Source organism: Hetaerina americana, unplaced genomic scaffold (genome assembly GCF_022747635.1).
Source record: "Hetaerina americana unplaced genomic scaffold, ioHetAmer1.1.p SCAF_22, whole genome shotgun sequence".
In the NCBI taxonomy this organism is placed as follows: Eukaryota; Metazoa; Arthropoda; class Insecta; order Odonata; family Calopterygidae; genus Hetaerina; species Hetaerina americana.
In genome coordinates, this window is record NW_027286786.1 from 3,137,549 (window position 1) to 3,155,498 (window position 17,950).

The 17,950-nt window shown below is 37.2% G+C and overlaps 1 protein-coding gene across 2 annotated transcripts in view; it reads right to left on the bottom strand.

The window, feature by feature from the left end:
• Positions 1-10,486: 10,486 nt before the first annotated feature.
• Positions 10,487-17,950, bottom strand: part of LOC139689304 (serine protease inhibitor 88Ea-like) — a 56,442-nt gene continuing 48,978 nt past the window's right edge. For both annotated transcript variants that reach the window (XM_071586378.1, XM_071586376.1), the window contains exons 5-7: positions 13,734-13,869; positions 12,859-13,091; positions 10,487-11,884 (exon numbers count right to left, since the gene is read on the bottom strand). In XM_071586378.1, the coding sequence (XP_071442479.1) occupies positions 11,555-11,884; positions 12,859-13,091; positions 13,734-13,869 (699 nt within the window). In that variant the 3' untranslated portion in view covers positions 10,487-11,554. The remainder of the gene's footprint in view (positions 11,885-12,858; positions 13,092-13,733; positions 13,870-17,950) is intronic.

Genomic DNA, 17,950 nt, shown 5'->3' on the forward strand with positions numbered 1-17,950 from the left:
TGGAAAGAGGGTGGTTGTTAGGGAGGGAGGGAGGGAAGGTGGAAATTAGTTGGGCATTTGGGAGGGACGAAGGGAATAGGGTGGGTTTTAGGGAGGGAGGAAGGGAAGAGGGTGGACTTTAGGGCAGAAGGAAGGGAAGAGGGTCGGTGTTAGGGAGGGAGGAAGGGTAGAGGGTGGGCGTTAGGGAGGGAGGGAGGGAGGGAAGGAGGTGGGCGTTAGGGAGGGAGGAAGGGAAGAGGGTGGGCGTTAGGGAGGGAGGAAGGGGGTGGGCGTTAGGGAAAGAAGAGGGTGGGCGTTAGGGAGGAAAGGAGGGAAGAGGGTGGGTTTTAGGGCAGAAGGAAGGGAAGAGGGTCGGTGTTAGGGAGGGAGGAAGGGTAGAGGGTGGGCGTTAGGGAGGGAGGGAGGGAGGGAAGAGTATGGGCGTTAAGGAAGGGAAGGAAGTGGGCGTTAGGGAGGGAGGGAGGGATGAGGGTGGGCTTTAGGGAAGGAGGTAATGAAGAGGTTGGGCCTTAGGGAGGGAGCGAGGGAAGAGGGTGGGAATTGGGTATAATACAGAAATTCCACTACCAATATGCATGCCACATACAATTGTGGGCGAGGAGAGGGCATTGCTGTCGATTGTTTCTGAAATATTTTCAGAGAAACTATTGCATGGAGATCGAAATTTGTATGCTCTTCGCACCATTTTCTAGTTTTAATAATTATCGGAGCTGTTACTTATGCGTAGAAATAATGATATACGAACTAATTATTACTCTTTTTTTTCATATTTATATATTACTATGTTTTGTACATGGAATTTCATCAATTATATATTCTTTTTTTTAAATAGTAATCGAACAAGTTTGGCGGAAGGTGTATAATTTGTGCTTACCAAAACGGTTTGCCAGGAATAAATTAAGTAGACATTTGAGTTGGTGAACAATATTGTTTGGATAGACTACCGTTTAAGCTAGACCAAACCACTACATTCCTTAGCCTAGCCTCACAAGACCCATCCTGAGGCCTCAAATGGCATTAAACCTTATTACAATTCCGCATATATGTTGCCTTCCCTCATTCCGTCCAGTATGCCTGTCCGCTTCTCTTTCAGCCTTGCTTGTCAAATGTTCTTTCCTTAATCCATGTCTTCAGCAGACCCTCACCCATCAAAACGCTTTACCTCCATATATGCCTCCTTTGGCATATATGGAGGTAAAGAGATGAGATGGCTCCCATTAATCAATCCTCTCCCTTTCTTAACATTTCATCGTTTGTATTCATTTCCATACGCTTTGCCTTCTCCTCCATTACCTTACTTATCTCTTTCTGAAAGATCCATTGCCCTGCACAATTCTTCCGTGCATTTCCAAAATAGGTAATATCCTCGACTAAACTTGATCCAAATGATCAAGCATAAAAGTTGTTCACGAAAAATAAAGGGCACATTTTCTCAGTGGTAAAGCTGGTAGCTTATATCCACTCCGTTAGTCTTTTTCATGATGTCCCACTGCCTAAAGAAGTCAAGAAACCTAGTTCAAGGAAGCCGAAGGGGAATCGGAGTTTTCCCAAGGTGCAAATGCGATTTCTATGGGTGATAATTGCTGAGAATGCCAGGAAAGAAGCAACAGGCGAGGCTATCTCTTGAAAAACAGAACTGAAGAGTAAAAGCAGACGATAGGAGTAGAAGATCACAAGAAGACACAATCAGCGCTACATATTTAGCATACCGAAGGTTCTCATTGTTATAATGAAAAGAAAAATGAGGTCATGCAAAATATGGAATTCGTTCAAGTTAGATCTGCAGGAATCATACTCTCACGACGGAACCTTATGTTGGAAGACCTCAACGAAGATTGAAAAATATTTAATCTAGGAAATGGCGATAAGGCATGAAAAGATCAGTCGCTAAAATTTCTTATGAAGAAACCGGAGACCGTTTAGGAGAATGGTTATACGATAGTCCACATCCGTAAGAGAGGACAAAGATTAGGAAATTCAATGCCAAAAACTATAACATGATTCAGTAACACAACGAGTATTGTCAGAATAAAAACTGAGAAACACCTTGGAATGATTTTGGTTCTATTTTTCAGGATCGAATATTTCGCAATGAAGCCAAAGGGGGGGGTTTTTGCAGTTTTCATGGTGAAATGAAAAAAAAATTGAATATTCTAAAAATGGATTAAATACCTTTTAATCGTCTCAAACAATCACTCTAAAAAAAAAGAAAGTAGTTAAATGCTTAATTTTTGGAAATATTGGTACAAATACAATTATTGGAAATTTTCTTTGACCTTTTACGGCCTTATTTTCTCGTTTTGAATTATTTCTGGGTTTCATGGGTTTATTTGGACAATAATAAACACCTTCGAATGATTTTGGATCTATTTTTCAGGATCGAATATTTCGCAATGAAGCCAAAGGGGGGGTATTGGCAGTTTTCATGGTGAAATGAGAAAAATTAAAAATTTTAAAATGGATTTAATAGCTTTTAATCGTCTCAAACATTCACTCTAAAACAAAAGAAATTCGTTTAATCTTTATTTTTGGAAATAATGGTACAATTAAAATCATTGAAAATTTTCATTGACCTTCTTTCACGGCCTTATTTTCTCGTTTTGAATTATTTCTGGGTTTCATTTATTTATTTGGTAACAATAAACAATAATAAACACCTTGGAATGATTTCTGTTCCATTTTTCAGGATCAAATATTTCGCAATTAAGCCAAAGAAGGGGGTTTTGGCAGTTTTCATTGTGAAATGAGAAAAATTAAAAATACATAAAAGGGATTTAATGCCTTTATATCGTCTCAAACAATCACTCTAAAAATAAAGAAAGTGGTTTAATGCTTAATTTTTGGAAATAATAATAAATTTACAATACTTGAAAATTTTCATTAACCTTCTTTTACGGGCTTATTTTCTCGTTTTGAATTATTTCTGGGTTTCTTGGGTTTATTTGGGCAAAAATAAACTCCTTCGAATGATTTTGGATCTATTTTTCAGGATCGAATATTTCGCAATGAAGTCAAAGGGGAGGTATCGGCAGTTTTCATGGTGAAATGAGATAAGTTAAATATTCTAAAAATGGATTAAATGCCTTTTAATCGTCTCACACAATCACTCTAAAACAAAAGAAAGTCGTTTTATGCTTAACTTTAGGAAATAATGGTACAATTATAATCCTTGAAAATGTTCATTGACCTTCTTTACGGCTTTATGTTCTCGTTTTGAATTATTTCTGAGTTTCATTTATTTATTTGGTACCAATGAACAATAATAAACACCTTGGAATGATTTCTGTTTCATTTTTCAGTATCGAATATTTCGCGACGAAGGCAAAGAAGGGGGTTTTGCCAATTTTCATTTTGAAATGAGAAAAATTAAAAATACAAAAAAGGGATTTCATGACTTTATATCGTGTCAATAAATCACTCTAAAAAACAAAAGTCGTTTAATGCTTAATTTTTGGAAATAATGGCGCATTTACAATCCTTGAAAATTTTCATTGACCTTCTTTACGGCCTTATTTTCTCGTTTTGAATTATTTCTTAGTTTCATTGGTTTATTTGGTAACAATGAACAATAATAAAAACCTTGGAATGATTTTGATTCTATTTTTTAGGATCGAATATTTCGCAATGAAGCCGAAAGGGGGGTATTGGCAGTTTTCATGGTGAAATGAGAAAAATTAAAAATTTTTAAATGCCTTTTAATCGTCTCAAACATTCTCTCTGAAACAAAAGAAAGTTGTTTAATCTTAATTTTTTGAAATAATGGTACATTTACAATCCTTGAAAATTTTCATTGATCTTTTGAGTTTTGCAGGAGACAGGGCTTAGTTATCACCAACACTTGGTTTAGACACCACAAAAGACGCAGGTATACATGGAAAATGCCAGGTGACTCAGAAAGATATCAGCTAGATTATATCCTGGTTAGACACAGGTTTAGGAACAGTGTGATAAATTCCCACAGCTTCCCGGGAGCGGATGCGGACTCTGACCACAATTTAGTTGTTATGAAATGTAGAGTTCGTTTCAAAAAGATAAGGCACGGGCGGCGGGTTAGAAAATGGAATGTAGAAGCATTAAATGGTTTGAAAAGGAAGGAGTACAAACAAGCGATGAGGAAATCATGGAGGATGGTAAAGAGCTAAGTACTATCGAAGAAAAATGGGAATGTATCAAGAAAGGGTTGTCTAAAGCCGCAAAAGACACTATTGGAACTGCAAACACTAAAAGGACTAGGAAACCATGGATCACGGATGAGATGATTACAAAGATGGATGAGCGGCGAAAATGGAAGAATATAAATACAGAATTAGGCAAAATGAAGTACAAAGAATTGAACAATAAATTGAGGCGGTCAACAAATAAAGCAAAGGAAGCATGGTGGAAGACGCAGTGCGAGGATATGGAAAGTCTGCAGAGGAAGGGTGAAATCGGTGCGCTGTACAGCAAAGTTAAATCTTTATCGGGAAGTAAGAAAGGGAGATCAACGATAGCAGTTAGAGATAAGGCAGGTAAGGTAATAGTTGACACAGGAAAGATCCAAGGGAGATGGAAGGAATATGTAGTAGAACTGTATAGTAAAGAGCTTAGACCAACAAAGTTAGACATTGAAAAGGAACATGACGTAGAGGAAGATAGCTTAGGTCCAGGCATGGGATGGGATAGCTTAGGCAGGCAATGAGATAGAAAGGGCATTAAGGGAGACGAAACTAAATAACATTCCCGTGGAACTATTGAAATGTTTAGAAAAATGTGGGAGGAAGAGGCTGATCCGTAGTATTTATGAGGAAGGAATCTGGCCGGAAGACTTCGTGAGATCAGTTTTAGTTCCCATTCCGAAAAAGGTAAAGGCCACGTCATGTGAGGACTACAGGACAATTAGTTTGATATCCCACGCAGCCAAAGTTATTCTTAGGATCATAAACAAAAGGATAGAGAGTAGGGCAAATGATTACTTAGGGGATGATCAGTTTGGGTTCAGGAAGGGGAGAGGTACCCGTGATGCCATTGCAGTAATGAAATTATTAATCGAGAGGAATATAGAACACAATCAGGAGGTATTTGCCTGTTTTGTAGATTTCAGAAAAGCGTTTAATAGAGTGAATCGGGAAAACTAATGGGTATTCTGCAGAAAATAGGAATAGATTGGAGGGAAAGGAGGCTAATCCGCAACCTGTACATGTCTCAGACTGCTCAGGTACGAGTGGGAAACGGGGAGTCCGGTTGGGCAGTGTTAGGAAGAGGTGTAAGGCAGGGTTTTCCATTATCACCGTTGCTGTTCAACCTGTATGCAGAGGAAATGATTAAAGAGGTATGGGAAGAACTGGAGGTAGGAATGAAAGCGGGCGGGGAATTCGTAAAATCAGTTGGGTTTGCTGATGACCAAGGTTTAGTTTGTCAGTCAGCCAAGGGGCTGCAAGCATTGCTTAGTGAATTGGAAATTCAGTGCGACGGGTATGGGATGAGAATCAATATTAATAAAACAAAGGTTATGCGATTTTCTAGAAAGAAAAAGGCTAAGCTTAACATTAAAATAGGAGGGCAAAAACTAGAGCAGGTAGAATAGTTTACGTATCTCAGTAGTGTTTTGGACCAACACAAGCAAAGTAGTAGGGACGCAAGCCTGTGAAAGCCTCTTTGCGCTAGGCAAAGAGGCTTTCACAAGGAGGAGGGAGTTGATGACGGGGACTTTGAGTAAGGATGTTAAGAAAAGACTCGTAAAAACTTTGATATGGAGCGTAGCTATACACGGAGCGGAAACGTGATCATTGAAGCTGGAGGATAGAGGTAGACTGGAGGCTTTTGAAATGTGGGTGTGGAGAAGAATGGAGAAGGAGAATGGACAGAGAAGAAAACAAACGAGGAAGTACTTGGTATGGAGGGCGAAGAGAGGGGTTTGTTGGGAGAAATCCTATGGAGGCAGGAAAAGTGGATGAAGGGGGTGTTGACCGGCAGTGGGATGTTGAAGACTGTAATAGAGGGGAGAATGTTAGGTAAACGAGGAAAGGGAAGGAACAGGATAGGGATGTTGGATGGGATGAAGGGAGGAAGAAAGTACTCAGAGATGAAGAGGGACCTTATATAGAGTAGGATGATGGATTTTGTGTTTTGTTGGGAGTAATAAAATGTTGGTTTGGTAGTTGTGTCCATCGAAAAACCTACCTTAACCGGTAGATTACCTTAAAAAAAATGTTAGCCAAAAAAGCTACATTTGCTCAAAGATTGCGCTAAATGAGTCCTTTTTGGAAGATTATATAAACAAATCATAATAGCAGTATAAACACTAGAACTGAAGAATCTGATAATTCCTGTCACTTAACGGAAACCATGGCACATATTCTTTTAATATTTGCTCAAAGATTGCCCTTCAATAGTCTTAATTGGACGATTTTAAAAATAAATTATAATAGTAGCAAAATACAGAAACTGAAAAGATATGATAAATCCCGGTCACTTAACAGAAACCATGGCACACATTCTTTTAATATTAATAACTACGTGTCAATAAAGCCAAATTTGCTCAAGGAATGCGTCTCATGAGTCTTAATTGGAAGATTTTTATAAACAAATCAAAATAGTAGTAAAAACCCGGGACCTTAGAAGATATGATAAATTCCTGTCACTGAACGGAAACCATGGCACATATTCTTTCAAAATTGATAACTTTGTGTCAATAAAACCAAATTTGCTAAAAGATTGCCCTTCATGAGTCCTATTAGGAAGATTATATAAACAAATCATAATAGTAGTATATACACTAGAACTGAAGAATATGATAAACTCCTGTTACTTAACGGAAGACATGGCACATATTCTTTTTATATTAATAACTATGTGTCAATAAAGCCAGATTTTCTCCAAGATTTCGCTTCATGAGTCTTAAGTAGTAGTAGTAGTAGTTTTGAGGGGAGGCGACCGACAGCTAAGGTCATTTGCGCCATAGGGGATAGACAGGAAAGGATGAAGGGTGGAGAGAAACCCGGCGTCGGCATTAGCCTACTCTTTACGAAAGGCGCCAAGGGGTCCGCGGCTTAACGTCCCATCCGACGGACGGCGTACTCACTCAAAGTGCGCTCCACGAAGCACCTCAAGTAGGGATCGAGATACCTCTGAAAAATATTCAACACCGCCGGGATTTGAACCCGCGCCCTCAGGGTGGGAAGCCAGTACGTTAGCCCTCGCACCATCTCGATCCCCATGAGTCTTAATTTTACGATTTTGTAAACAAATCAAAAGAGTAGTGAAAACACGGGAATTGAGAAGATATGATTAATTCCTGTCACTTAGCGAAACCCATGGCACATATTCTTTAATATTAATAACTATGTGTCAATAAAGCCAAATTTTCTCAAAGATTGCGCTTCATGAGTCTCAACTAGAAGATTTTATAAACAAATCAAAATAGTAGCAAAAACACGGGAACTGAAATGATATGATATGTTACTCTCACTTAACGGAAACCATGGCACATATACTATTAATATTAATATCTTTGTGTCTCACATTTGCTCAAAGATTGCCCTTCATGAGTCTTAATTGGAAGATTTTAGAAGCAAATCAAAATAGTAGCAAAATACGGAAACTTAAAAAATATGATTTATACCTATCACGTAACGGAAATCATCTCATTTCAATTTCATACTTAGTAAGTAACAGTCAATTGCTCCAAGATTGCGCCCCTCTGGTTCTATTGGAAGTATTTATAAACGAACCAAAATATTAGCAAAAACAACGAAACTGAAACAATATAATGAATTCATTTCAGTTGATGGAAACTGAGACACATTTAAATTGTATGCTACTTAGTAATTTCAATAATGTCACATTTGTTCAAAGGTCGCCCCTTTTGGGTTCCATTTGGAACGTATTATAAACAAATGAAAGTATTAGGAAAAACACGGGAACTGAAAAATATGATTAATTCCTTTCACTTAACAGTAACCATGGCGAATTTTATTTTTATGCCCTTAATTTATCCCTTTTTAATCCTTCATTTCTTCTAATATTGTTCCGTTTGGGCTCTAAACGAAAGAGTTTATAGGTAAATCGTAATATTAGCAAAAACATGCATGCTCTTCGAGTTCCTGTCACTTATCGGTAACTGTTTCACATATTATTGTTATTAGATTATCTATTTTTTACAATATCGATGGAAGTAATATAAAAATAATGATAGTGCGTGAGGGTGCGCGATCTGATGCGATCTTGCGGCCATGACGAGGCCTGTGGCCCCTAGCACACTGGCTAGGCGCCAGTTTCCTGAGGCCAAATTAGCTTTCTGTGCTCAACGGATTGTCGAGCTCTGTTTATGGTGCTTCCAGATATGTTTTATTGTCCTACTTTTAACTGAATGTCGAAAACGGAAATCGACGAGCAACTTCAAGTTTTTTTCGGTGAAGTGGGGTAAAATTTATCAAGAAATTACTGAAATGTTTACAGCTTTTAAGGTGATAATGCTCTGAAGATAACGTGCGTTTTCGAATCGACAAAGTATTTTAAAGATGACCGACAAGACGCCAGGGATGATTCAAGGCCGGAACGACCTTCAATCATCTGTGTTGACGACAATATCGATCGTGTGCGGTCTCTTGTCCTCACCAATCATTGAAAAACTGTACGAATGATAGCTGATGACCTGATATTAGGTAAATCAACAGTGCACACTATTTAAACCGACCATTTGGGCTTTGAACAATTGTTTTCAAAAATTTTGCCCATTCATCATTGATTTTTCGCCAGTTGTTGGAGCAAAATTCAATCCCCTTGATCCTCATTCGCCAGATCTCGCCCCTGCGACTTTTTCCTTTTCCCAAAATGCAAAAACGTCATGAGGGGACATCACTGGGAAGATGTGAACGCAATACCTAAGGAACGACTAGAAAATTAAAAAGCCTAACTGCAGATGAGATTCAAGGGGGCTTTAAACAATGGGAAAGAAGATGGAATGAGTACATAGCAAAGAATGGAAAGTACTTTAAGGGGGACAAAATCGATGTAGGCTAAATTTTGCAAATTAAAGGTTTGATGGCCTCAGTTCACGTATTAATAGGACAGTCCTTGTGTACAGTATGTTATTTTATTTAATATAATCGGAATGATTGGTCGCGGTAGTCCAGGGGGTAGAGCGTTGGACTGCTGACCGGAGGGTCCCGGGTTCGATTCCCGGGCAAGGCACTCTGGGCACCTGCAGCTCCATCCAAGCGGAAGTAATTTTTCGGGTACCAAGTCTTCCTGGGGAACCATAACCGGCACAGGGAAAGGAACTGGCCCCCCCTTCCCTGAATTTTCACACGCCGTATAGGGCTTAGTACTGGGTGATCTCTGCCATCACCTACTAAACCGACCTTCGGGTTGATTTCTGTGTTTGTGGTTTTTTATATACGTAATGGTATTTAGTTGGGGCTCAAAAGTTTAAGATTAAGCAGTGAACAACACATATTTCCCATAAATCTGATTATATATATATGTGAGCCCATAACATCTTCCTGCTGCTATCTGCTGGGGAAGCAATGGTAACAACGAGCTCCTGAGAGTAGAAATACTGCAGAAATTAAACACCATGAAACTGGTTCCAAATTAATAACTGCCAAATCACACATTTAAAAAAGAAAAAATGTTCATGCCAGGTACAGACTATTCCTAGGTATTCTTTTATTATACGATACAACCTGCAAAAATATTTGAGCCCTTTCCTAACAGAGTGTATACTTTTAAGAATAGATGTAAGGTATATATGTAATAATTTGATTGACGTGTGGTGTATTGTATTATATGTAATAGCTTAATTTTTTTAATTTATCTTTTTTTCTTGCTCTTTAATGGTTGTAAATGGGATGGGGATACGCTGGTTTTGTTAAAGAGATTTGTGTTTTGAAGTCTGATGTTATCTATTATCTTTTGCGATTATTTGGGACTTGTGTGCCACCTGACAATGTCTATCAGCACATGTGTAATTTTAATAATAATAATAATTATATATATATATATATATAGATGATTTCGTCGACGTAACACGGAAGTGCTGAAAAACATTCAGCGTTGGAGGAGCTAATATGAAAGTTACCTGAAAAATGACAAAAAATTACCTCGAAGGTACCTCAAAAGTTATCGCAAGAGATACCTTGCACATTTCCTTGCAAGTTACCTTATAAGCTACTTCATCAGTTACCTCAAAATTGGCCATGAAAGTTTCATCGAAAGTTATCTTGAAATTTTCCTCCACAGATACCTCAAAAATTAATTCATCTGTTATTTGATCTGTTACCTATAAATTCACTGCGAAAGTTACCTCATAAGGAAATGCCAGACTGAGATGAAGAGACCAGTCAGTGATTCACAGATTTCAGGAGTAAGATAGGAAAGAAGTAATTTTTGCTTAAAAATCATTACTACTGCATTGCACTTCAATATAATGTAGTAAAATGACATGAGAGGTTAAACACTCATTATAACATTAAAAACATGTCAACCAGAAAGTGTTTCATTATGATTTATACAAAAAAATGTAACAATTAAATTTATTTAGGATTAATTAACCTACATAGAAGGTGGAATCATATCATAAGTCACCGCTCCATGTTCAGAATGAACATGGAGCGGTGACATTCTGAATGACATCTGAAACTAATTTAATGCCACATGTTAGAAACACTATGGTATTCCTGAAGAAATATCTGCAGAATGATTTTATTTATACTTAAACAAACATTGTGCCACCTCTATGTATCTCATTTTCTTATCATAAATATTTCTGGAAAAATTTATTCTAAGAAGCCATTAAGCCATTATTTTTTCATAAATGATTAGCTATTTATTTTGATTCTCTTTTGCTTTTACAAATAGATTTTGCATTTCCAGTTGCTTCATGCCACGATTGAAGAAATGATAAACATGGTCCACGATCCTCAGCAATGTATATATAATTTTCTTTGAATAAACCATGGATTTAGTTTATTGTTTGGCATGGAAATCATTTTAGTATTCTACTTTAATTTATACATGAGAATTTGTTACTGAACGAATGTCTTGCTTTTTAAGAAAGATTGCGGAATGAATGAAGCTTACTGTTCGAGGTTTCACTGCAATTTTTATCAGTCATTGATGTCAGGAAAGCAGCTACCATTCAGCACTGGGTAATTAAAAGCAATTTCAAATGAAAAAGAAAGCTAAGTGGATGAATATGAATTATGAATGCATGGGGAATATCATAATTTTTGTGGCGATTATAAACTACAAGTGAATAAATATTCCATCATCATATCAGAACACAGAACAGTCTCATTTCAATAGCAAATTGTCCTTTAGATAATACTATTATTGTCATCACCAAATGCAAAGGTAAGAGCATTGATTGTTGTCCTTTTTATTTGTCTTTCTTACTTCTTCAATAGTCTTTGGTAGAATTCACGATTTGAAGTAATTTTTTGAATCCATTCTCCACCACCTCTTATTAAATCATATCCACTGGAAAGTGTCAAACTAAAACAATGCCAAGAGTGAAATGAAAAATTCCCAAAAGGGAATCAAATCAATATTTTGCTTCCACTGGTGCACTGATTTAGCCCCGGGGGGAACGAAAGACGCCTGCAAAGAGGATGCTCTGGGCAACTCGGTCATAGATAAGAAAGACAAAAGGATGATTGGCCACAAATGATGTTGGCTCTAGGGGTCTTGATGAGCGGAAAGAGAAGAGGGCTGTTGCTGCAGCCGCCTCTGTCCCAGTTTCATCAATGTCTACCCTGGCTTGATGGATAGCTGCATCCAATGCAATCCGCCTCCTACTAGATGGTCCGGTCATGTTCTTCTTGGTCAAATCATCTTCTCCAACAAAGTCAGAGAAGTCAGCTTCTTCATTGAAAAGTGACCCCAGGCCCAAGTGAGTGAGGGTCTAGAGGAGAACAGCAAAGAGGGCACAAATTAATTATATTGGCCACAAGTTTGCCTGAACAAAAGACTCCCTAATGAATAACTGATCGAAGCACTTTTCCACTCAAGTGCTTCAATCAGTTATTCATTTTGCGCGACTTCCACCACATCACACCTGAAGCTACTCACTATGTACTTCCTTTTGTCCAGTCACTACAGGTTTTTAATAATAAATTTCATGTCTATTATAGTATGTACACAACGATGGGTTAAAGGGAAGGAGGGACCATTTGGTCTCAGTTCCACCAAAATAAAGGCCTTCATCTATTTATCTATATCTACAAGTCAGGAAAAGTTTCAGAAAAATTATTAACGATAAATTTACAGTGTTTCGAAATTCTCCTAAGAGCATAAACTGATTGGCAACACACTTTTGCCAGCAGTTTATCCTCAACTTGAAGGCTAGAAGGTTGGAAGCTTCTTTGATGGTACTTTAGGGTCCCATGGTGGTGTCCTTTAAGGAAGGATTTCACTTTTTGGAATAGGATATAGTCTGCTAGTGCCAAGTTAGGACTATAAAGGGGTTGGGGAATTGTACCAATACCGTTGTAGAAGACCTTTGCAAAGAAACACTCGACTCTGCTCTTGGTCATCCGTCAAGACCTTCAGGACAAGTTTTTGGCAGATCTTTTGGGGAAGCAACAAACTTAGCAGCATGACCAACAGTCATACGAACAGTTTCCCTGTGGCCCCATTGATTTGGAGACAGTACTTATGAGATTACCCTCGTGTGTATATATATATTTGATAAAACTTCCTTCTCTGACCATGAATACATGAACTAAAAGATAAATAATAGGAGTCATTGGCTGCATTATATACAAGCAGTTGAGATATAAATCTGATGCCTGCTTGTTTTATTTGAACATAATTTAAAATTTTATCGTTTTGGTTTTCATCTCCAACAGTGATCCCAATTAGTGAATTGATACTCACTGGCTTGAGATCAAGTCTCTGCTCAGTCGAGAACTTTGGAATTGCCACCTCGAGTGGCCGTGCAAGGGCTGAGCCAGGAGCCAAAGCTTCCCTGAGAGCATCAACATTCAGCTGAGCAACAGTCCTCTCCAAGCCATCAGGAAGTGCAAACGGTGGAAGTAGAATCACCAAACTAGCTGTTTCTCCAGTGTATGGCAGCTCCAGCACCTGGGCTCCAAGACGCTCCGACACAACTAAGGAGACAGTGCAAGGTAGCCAATAAGTAAGTACTCTTAATAACAGGGTTATATCCAGCAATGAATGTCAATGCAGAAATTGGGAAGTATTTTTATAGCTAACTGAATGTTGTTCGCCAAGGGAGAGTTTAAAAAGAGACTTTGGGAGAGAATGAAATTCATAAATATGTATGACTTTTTTTGCAAGTTTGTAGTAGAGTGTTGGTGCAGGGGAGTGGGCAGTTGTTGAAATATAAGTAAATCATCCTCTTCTACTAACATAAGAAATCATTACGGAAAAATATACACTTAATGAAATTGTTATATGGAAAATCTGTATTTGGAATAATTCTCTTTAAAATCACAGGCAGTAACAAAATGTGAAATATTGTGCCCAATGTATAAACCATGAACAAATTTTGCTCTAATGTTAAAAATTCAACATATGCCCATTTCAGCTAATTCCAGATGTGACTAGGTTCTTAAAACAGCTTTGGATTTCCCCAACAATCAACGTGCATGCTAGTCACCTTTGGTGACAACTGTTAAGTTAAGAGCACAGTAGGGAAATGTCTGAACATTGCCCTACCTGAGTAGAATTGTGTGAATGACATATTTCAATGATGTGAATAATATTAATGCAGCAGGAGTGATACTTACGGTGATTGAAATTGCCTTTTTGATGCATCATTTCAACAAGTGTTTGCTTGGAACGGGACTCGTAGAACACTTCTTTAACTGTATGCTCTGGAGAGAACTGAGATGCCCAAAGGCCTTTGAAGTATGCTGCATTTACCTTTTCAAAAGGGAAGAGTCAAGAAGCCATAGAGTAAATTTAGAAGACTTTGCCACATTTTAATTTCAATAGGCAGCCATGTAAAACTGTCAGGCCAAAAATTGTTTTTAATAAAGCTTTATTTTCATGTTATAACCAAATAAAATTTTGCTTAACCTCTCATTTATTTTAAACAAAACCAGTTTTTAATTACCAAACTCAATCAATTGGTAATGGAAATATACCTCACAATACAATGCTTATTAACGTAACCTCATATCAATTACAAGTGACAAAATAACTTAAATAGAAATGCTGGCCCCAATATACATTATCAACTTGTTGCTTTACAATTGACTTTTCAAGAGTCATGTTAAATTTTATCCATTAATATAATCTCTCAGAAATATTATTGCTACAAAGAATTTAGAACAATCAAAGGTCAACAATGTCATCAGTTGTCCACCTTTTCTGAAGTCAATGACTCCTATACAAAGTGAAGTATTTAAACGGATTAATGTTTGTTATCTTTTCTATACAGATGCAAAAGCAAAATGAATTTTTAAAAACATATATTGCAATAATTTTTTTTTAATTTTTTCAATTATCTTGACTTTTGAAGCTAAGAAATAATTTCACGTTAGACTGGCTGCACTAAGAAATTATTACATATTTTCTTTAAGAAAGATGTGTGCCAATACTTGCTAATTACCATTTTTGTTTTGTCTGCAATCGAACTTGCACCAAACACCATCTCTCGTGTTGCAATCTCAGATTAGCAGAAAAAAAGTATTCAAATGATAATCAAATAAAATTAATCTTAAAGTAATCACCATGCCATTTAAGTTCATGAATTTTCATATTTTTGAAAGTATCAGAGGTTGCAAAGGCTGGACTCTGTAATCTAAGAGGATGCCCTCAGATACAATGCAGTGATTATAGCATGGAGTGAATGGAAACAAATGGAACTGCTAGCACTTGTCCTGATGGCATTTGTGGATGCCGGGTGGATGGAAAGGTTAAATGAGAAATTGGTCTGCAAGTTCATGAAGAATTTTAACCTTTTTTAATTTTAATTTAAATGAAGATTAGGCAATGCAGTCCCCCAATCCTTTCCTAACCCCCACACTAATTCTCTGTAATGCCCCACATGCTCCCTTGTACTAAATCTCAATTTATTTGACTGATGCCAGGGCTCGATAGCCTTATTCATGATACCTCACCACCCAAGTTTCTTCCCTTTGCATTCTCTACAAAACACTGGGTATTAAAGATTGTCCAATCCATTGCTCTTTTTTTCTTTAAGTTCCACCGTATTGTCTTTTCCTCTTCAATTCTTCTGTATACCATTTTGTTGTCAGCATTCACCTCCAGTAGTAGTAGTATTTAGGGGAGGCGACTGACTGCTGAGTTCATTTGCACCACAGGGGATGGACAGGAAAGGATGAAGGGTAGAGAGAAACCTGGAGTCAGCATTAGCCTACTTTTTAACGAAAGGTGCCAAGGGGTCCACAGCTTAACATCCCATCCGATGGACGGCGTACTCACTCAAAATGCCCTCCACAAAGTACCTCAAGTAGGGACCGAGATACCTCCGAAAAATATTCAACACCGATTCATTGATGTCCAGCACCATGTTTCCAATGCTTCTAATCTCCTCAGGTCTACTTTTCCTATGGTCCATGTCTATTATCTATACGTACAATGCCAGAATCAAAATAAATATTTTTCCATCTATTTCTTGTTTGTAATCATATTTTCTTTAAGGATTAAGGAATTATTTTTTCATAAATGTCTTCTTTTTTGAGCTATCCTGTTCTTTATATCCAATGTGGAGTTTTGTATTGGGATAATGTTTGACATTATCCAAACTGAAAATGAAAAATACAAAATGCCATCTATTTGCTTATTCGTCCAATTTAATTTTCACAGAATGGAAATGCAGGTTTATAAGATGATGCCACGTGAAGATGGAGATGGCAAGACCCCATCACAGGTTGCATGTGCATGAATGATGAGGTGAAGCAGAAATGTGTGGCACTGACTTACAAGATACATCATATAAACTCTCCAAAGACTTGCACGTGGAGATTGCACATTAACTTCACTGCAAGTACTGGTAGGTTATGCCAGTTCAGATGGAGGCATTTTACAATAATGGTGCATCTTCTTGTAGAGACATTGTTGAACCATTAGCCAAACATTTGGATAGAATGATGATTGGAAATGATTGGCAGTAATTTGAGACAAAATAGGGAGATACTTTGACAAAAAGTTGACAAAAAATATTGCAGCTTTGCAAAGTGAATTCAAATTGATGATCGTAGCCACAAGTTGAAGAGTATTGCCAGCAACCTCAAACTCTGTGAAGGATAATTACCTATCTCTTGAATTTGACAATTGCATGGTTAATCAGAGTATCACAATGGATTGGCTTCATAAACATCTCGTTTACTAACTTATGAAATGCCAAATCAATATTCTGAGAATTTCTCTGAAAGAAAAAAACTTACAGTGGAAGCTCATTAACAAGCACCTCAGATAGAAAGTAATTTGTAAAGTAAGCAAAAATATTGTACCCAAGAATAGCTCACTTAGCGAGTGATATTTTGCACAATGAGTGAGGAGGAGAGAGGGGATTCCCAAATAATGAGGAATAAGGATTCCCAGACTGGTTGCACTGGCTGTTTACAATCGTGTTTAACACAAGTTCCACTTGTATCACAGTGTCGCTAGTGATCACACATTTGCCCAAAATTGTGTCCAGGCATATAATTTGTGACTTTTTGTGCACAGTTCAATAATAATTTATGAATACCTTTAAAAATGTCTTGTAAGAAAAAGCCACAAGAAGACAGTCCAAAGAGAATGAAAATAATTGTAGAAAAGAAAAGTGAAATCATTCGAAAGTGAGAATGAAGGAGTCAGCATTGCTGATCTATCATGCACATACAAATGACACGACATTCGATTCGACATTAACGATCTGTACTATCCTGAAGAGCGAGGAAAAGTAGATTCTTGAAGAGCTTATGGAGTTGTCTTTTGTTTCACAGGAAGAAGTTGTGGAGGAGAGTTTGTCTGAGGACGGGGAGGTAACAGCTAAGCAATCAGAGAAATACTGAAAGCATGGAGTAATGTCGCATCATACACTAAGGAGCATCATCCTAAGTCCTTATGTGCACTATGAATTTTATATTACCAAATATTGGGTTGCATTTTTGCAACATTTTGAAGAATCAGCAAAATCTCGACAGTTTTCTAGTAAACAAGAATTAGGTATGGATCTAATGTCATAAACTAATTGTTATACTTTGTTTTTTCTAAAAATCTAATTCATATTCCAGGTTAGTTCATTCCACAATCATTCAGATGACTTAGTTCTCTGCTGCATCGTATATTGAGAGGTATCGTCCTAATAAGACACTATCTGCACTAAAAATTTGCGTAATGACAATGCTATGTAGTGAAGAGTTAGTAAAAACAAATGCCTCTCCACTGGTTTATTGCAAAAATGAATTATGAATTTATCATTAATTAACAGAAAATTTCAAATCTTTTTTTGTTTCCTACGAATTGAATTCGTATTCCCAGTGGTTTCATTCCACGATAGAAGACAAGGTGAACATGAACTATGATCCTAAATGATGTCTTTATAATTTTCTTTGAATAAAACCTTTCCCAAAATTTATTTTTTTGGCATGGAATACATCAACGTATTTTACATTAGGTACTTTATGTGGAAAAAAACCAATTCAGTACAAGAGTGTTTTGTTTTATGCGAATGGTCACAGAGCAGATCTTGCTCGTATTACGAGGTTCCACTCACTGTATGTAGTAAATGCCACAAACAAATGGAAATCTCAAATCAAAGATTCTTCCCCATTGAAATGATACACATGAATCGAGGAGAATTCAAACAAACATTCTTGCGGTGATACTAATCAATAGCTGATTGACTCAATGGATAGAGATTCAGACTTTTCATTATTTACGGACTATAGACTTTTAATTATGTCATTGTTTACTGTAGAAAGTTTAAGACTCTTGAGGTGTCTCTTCTTATAAAAACAATGGGAATACAATGATATTTTTTTAACCA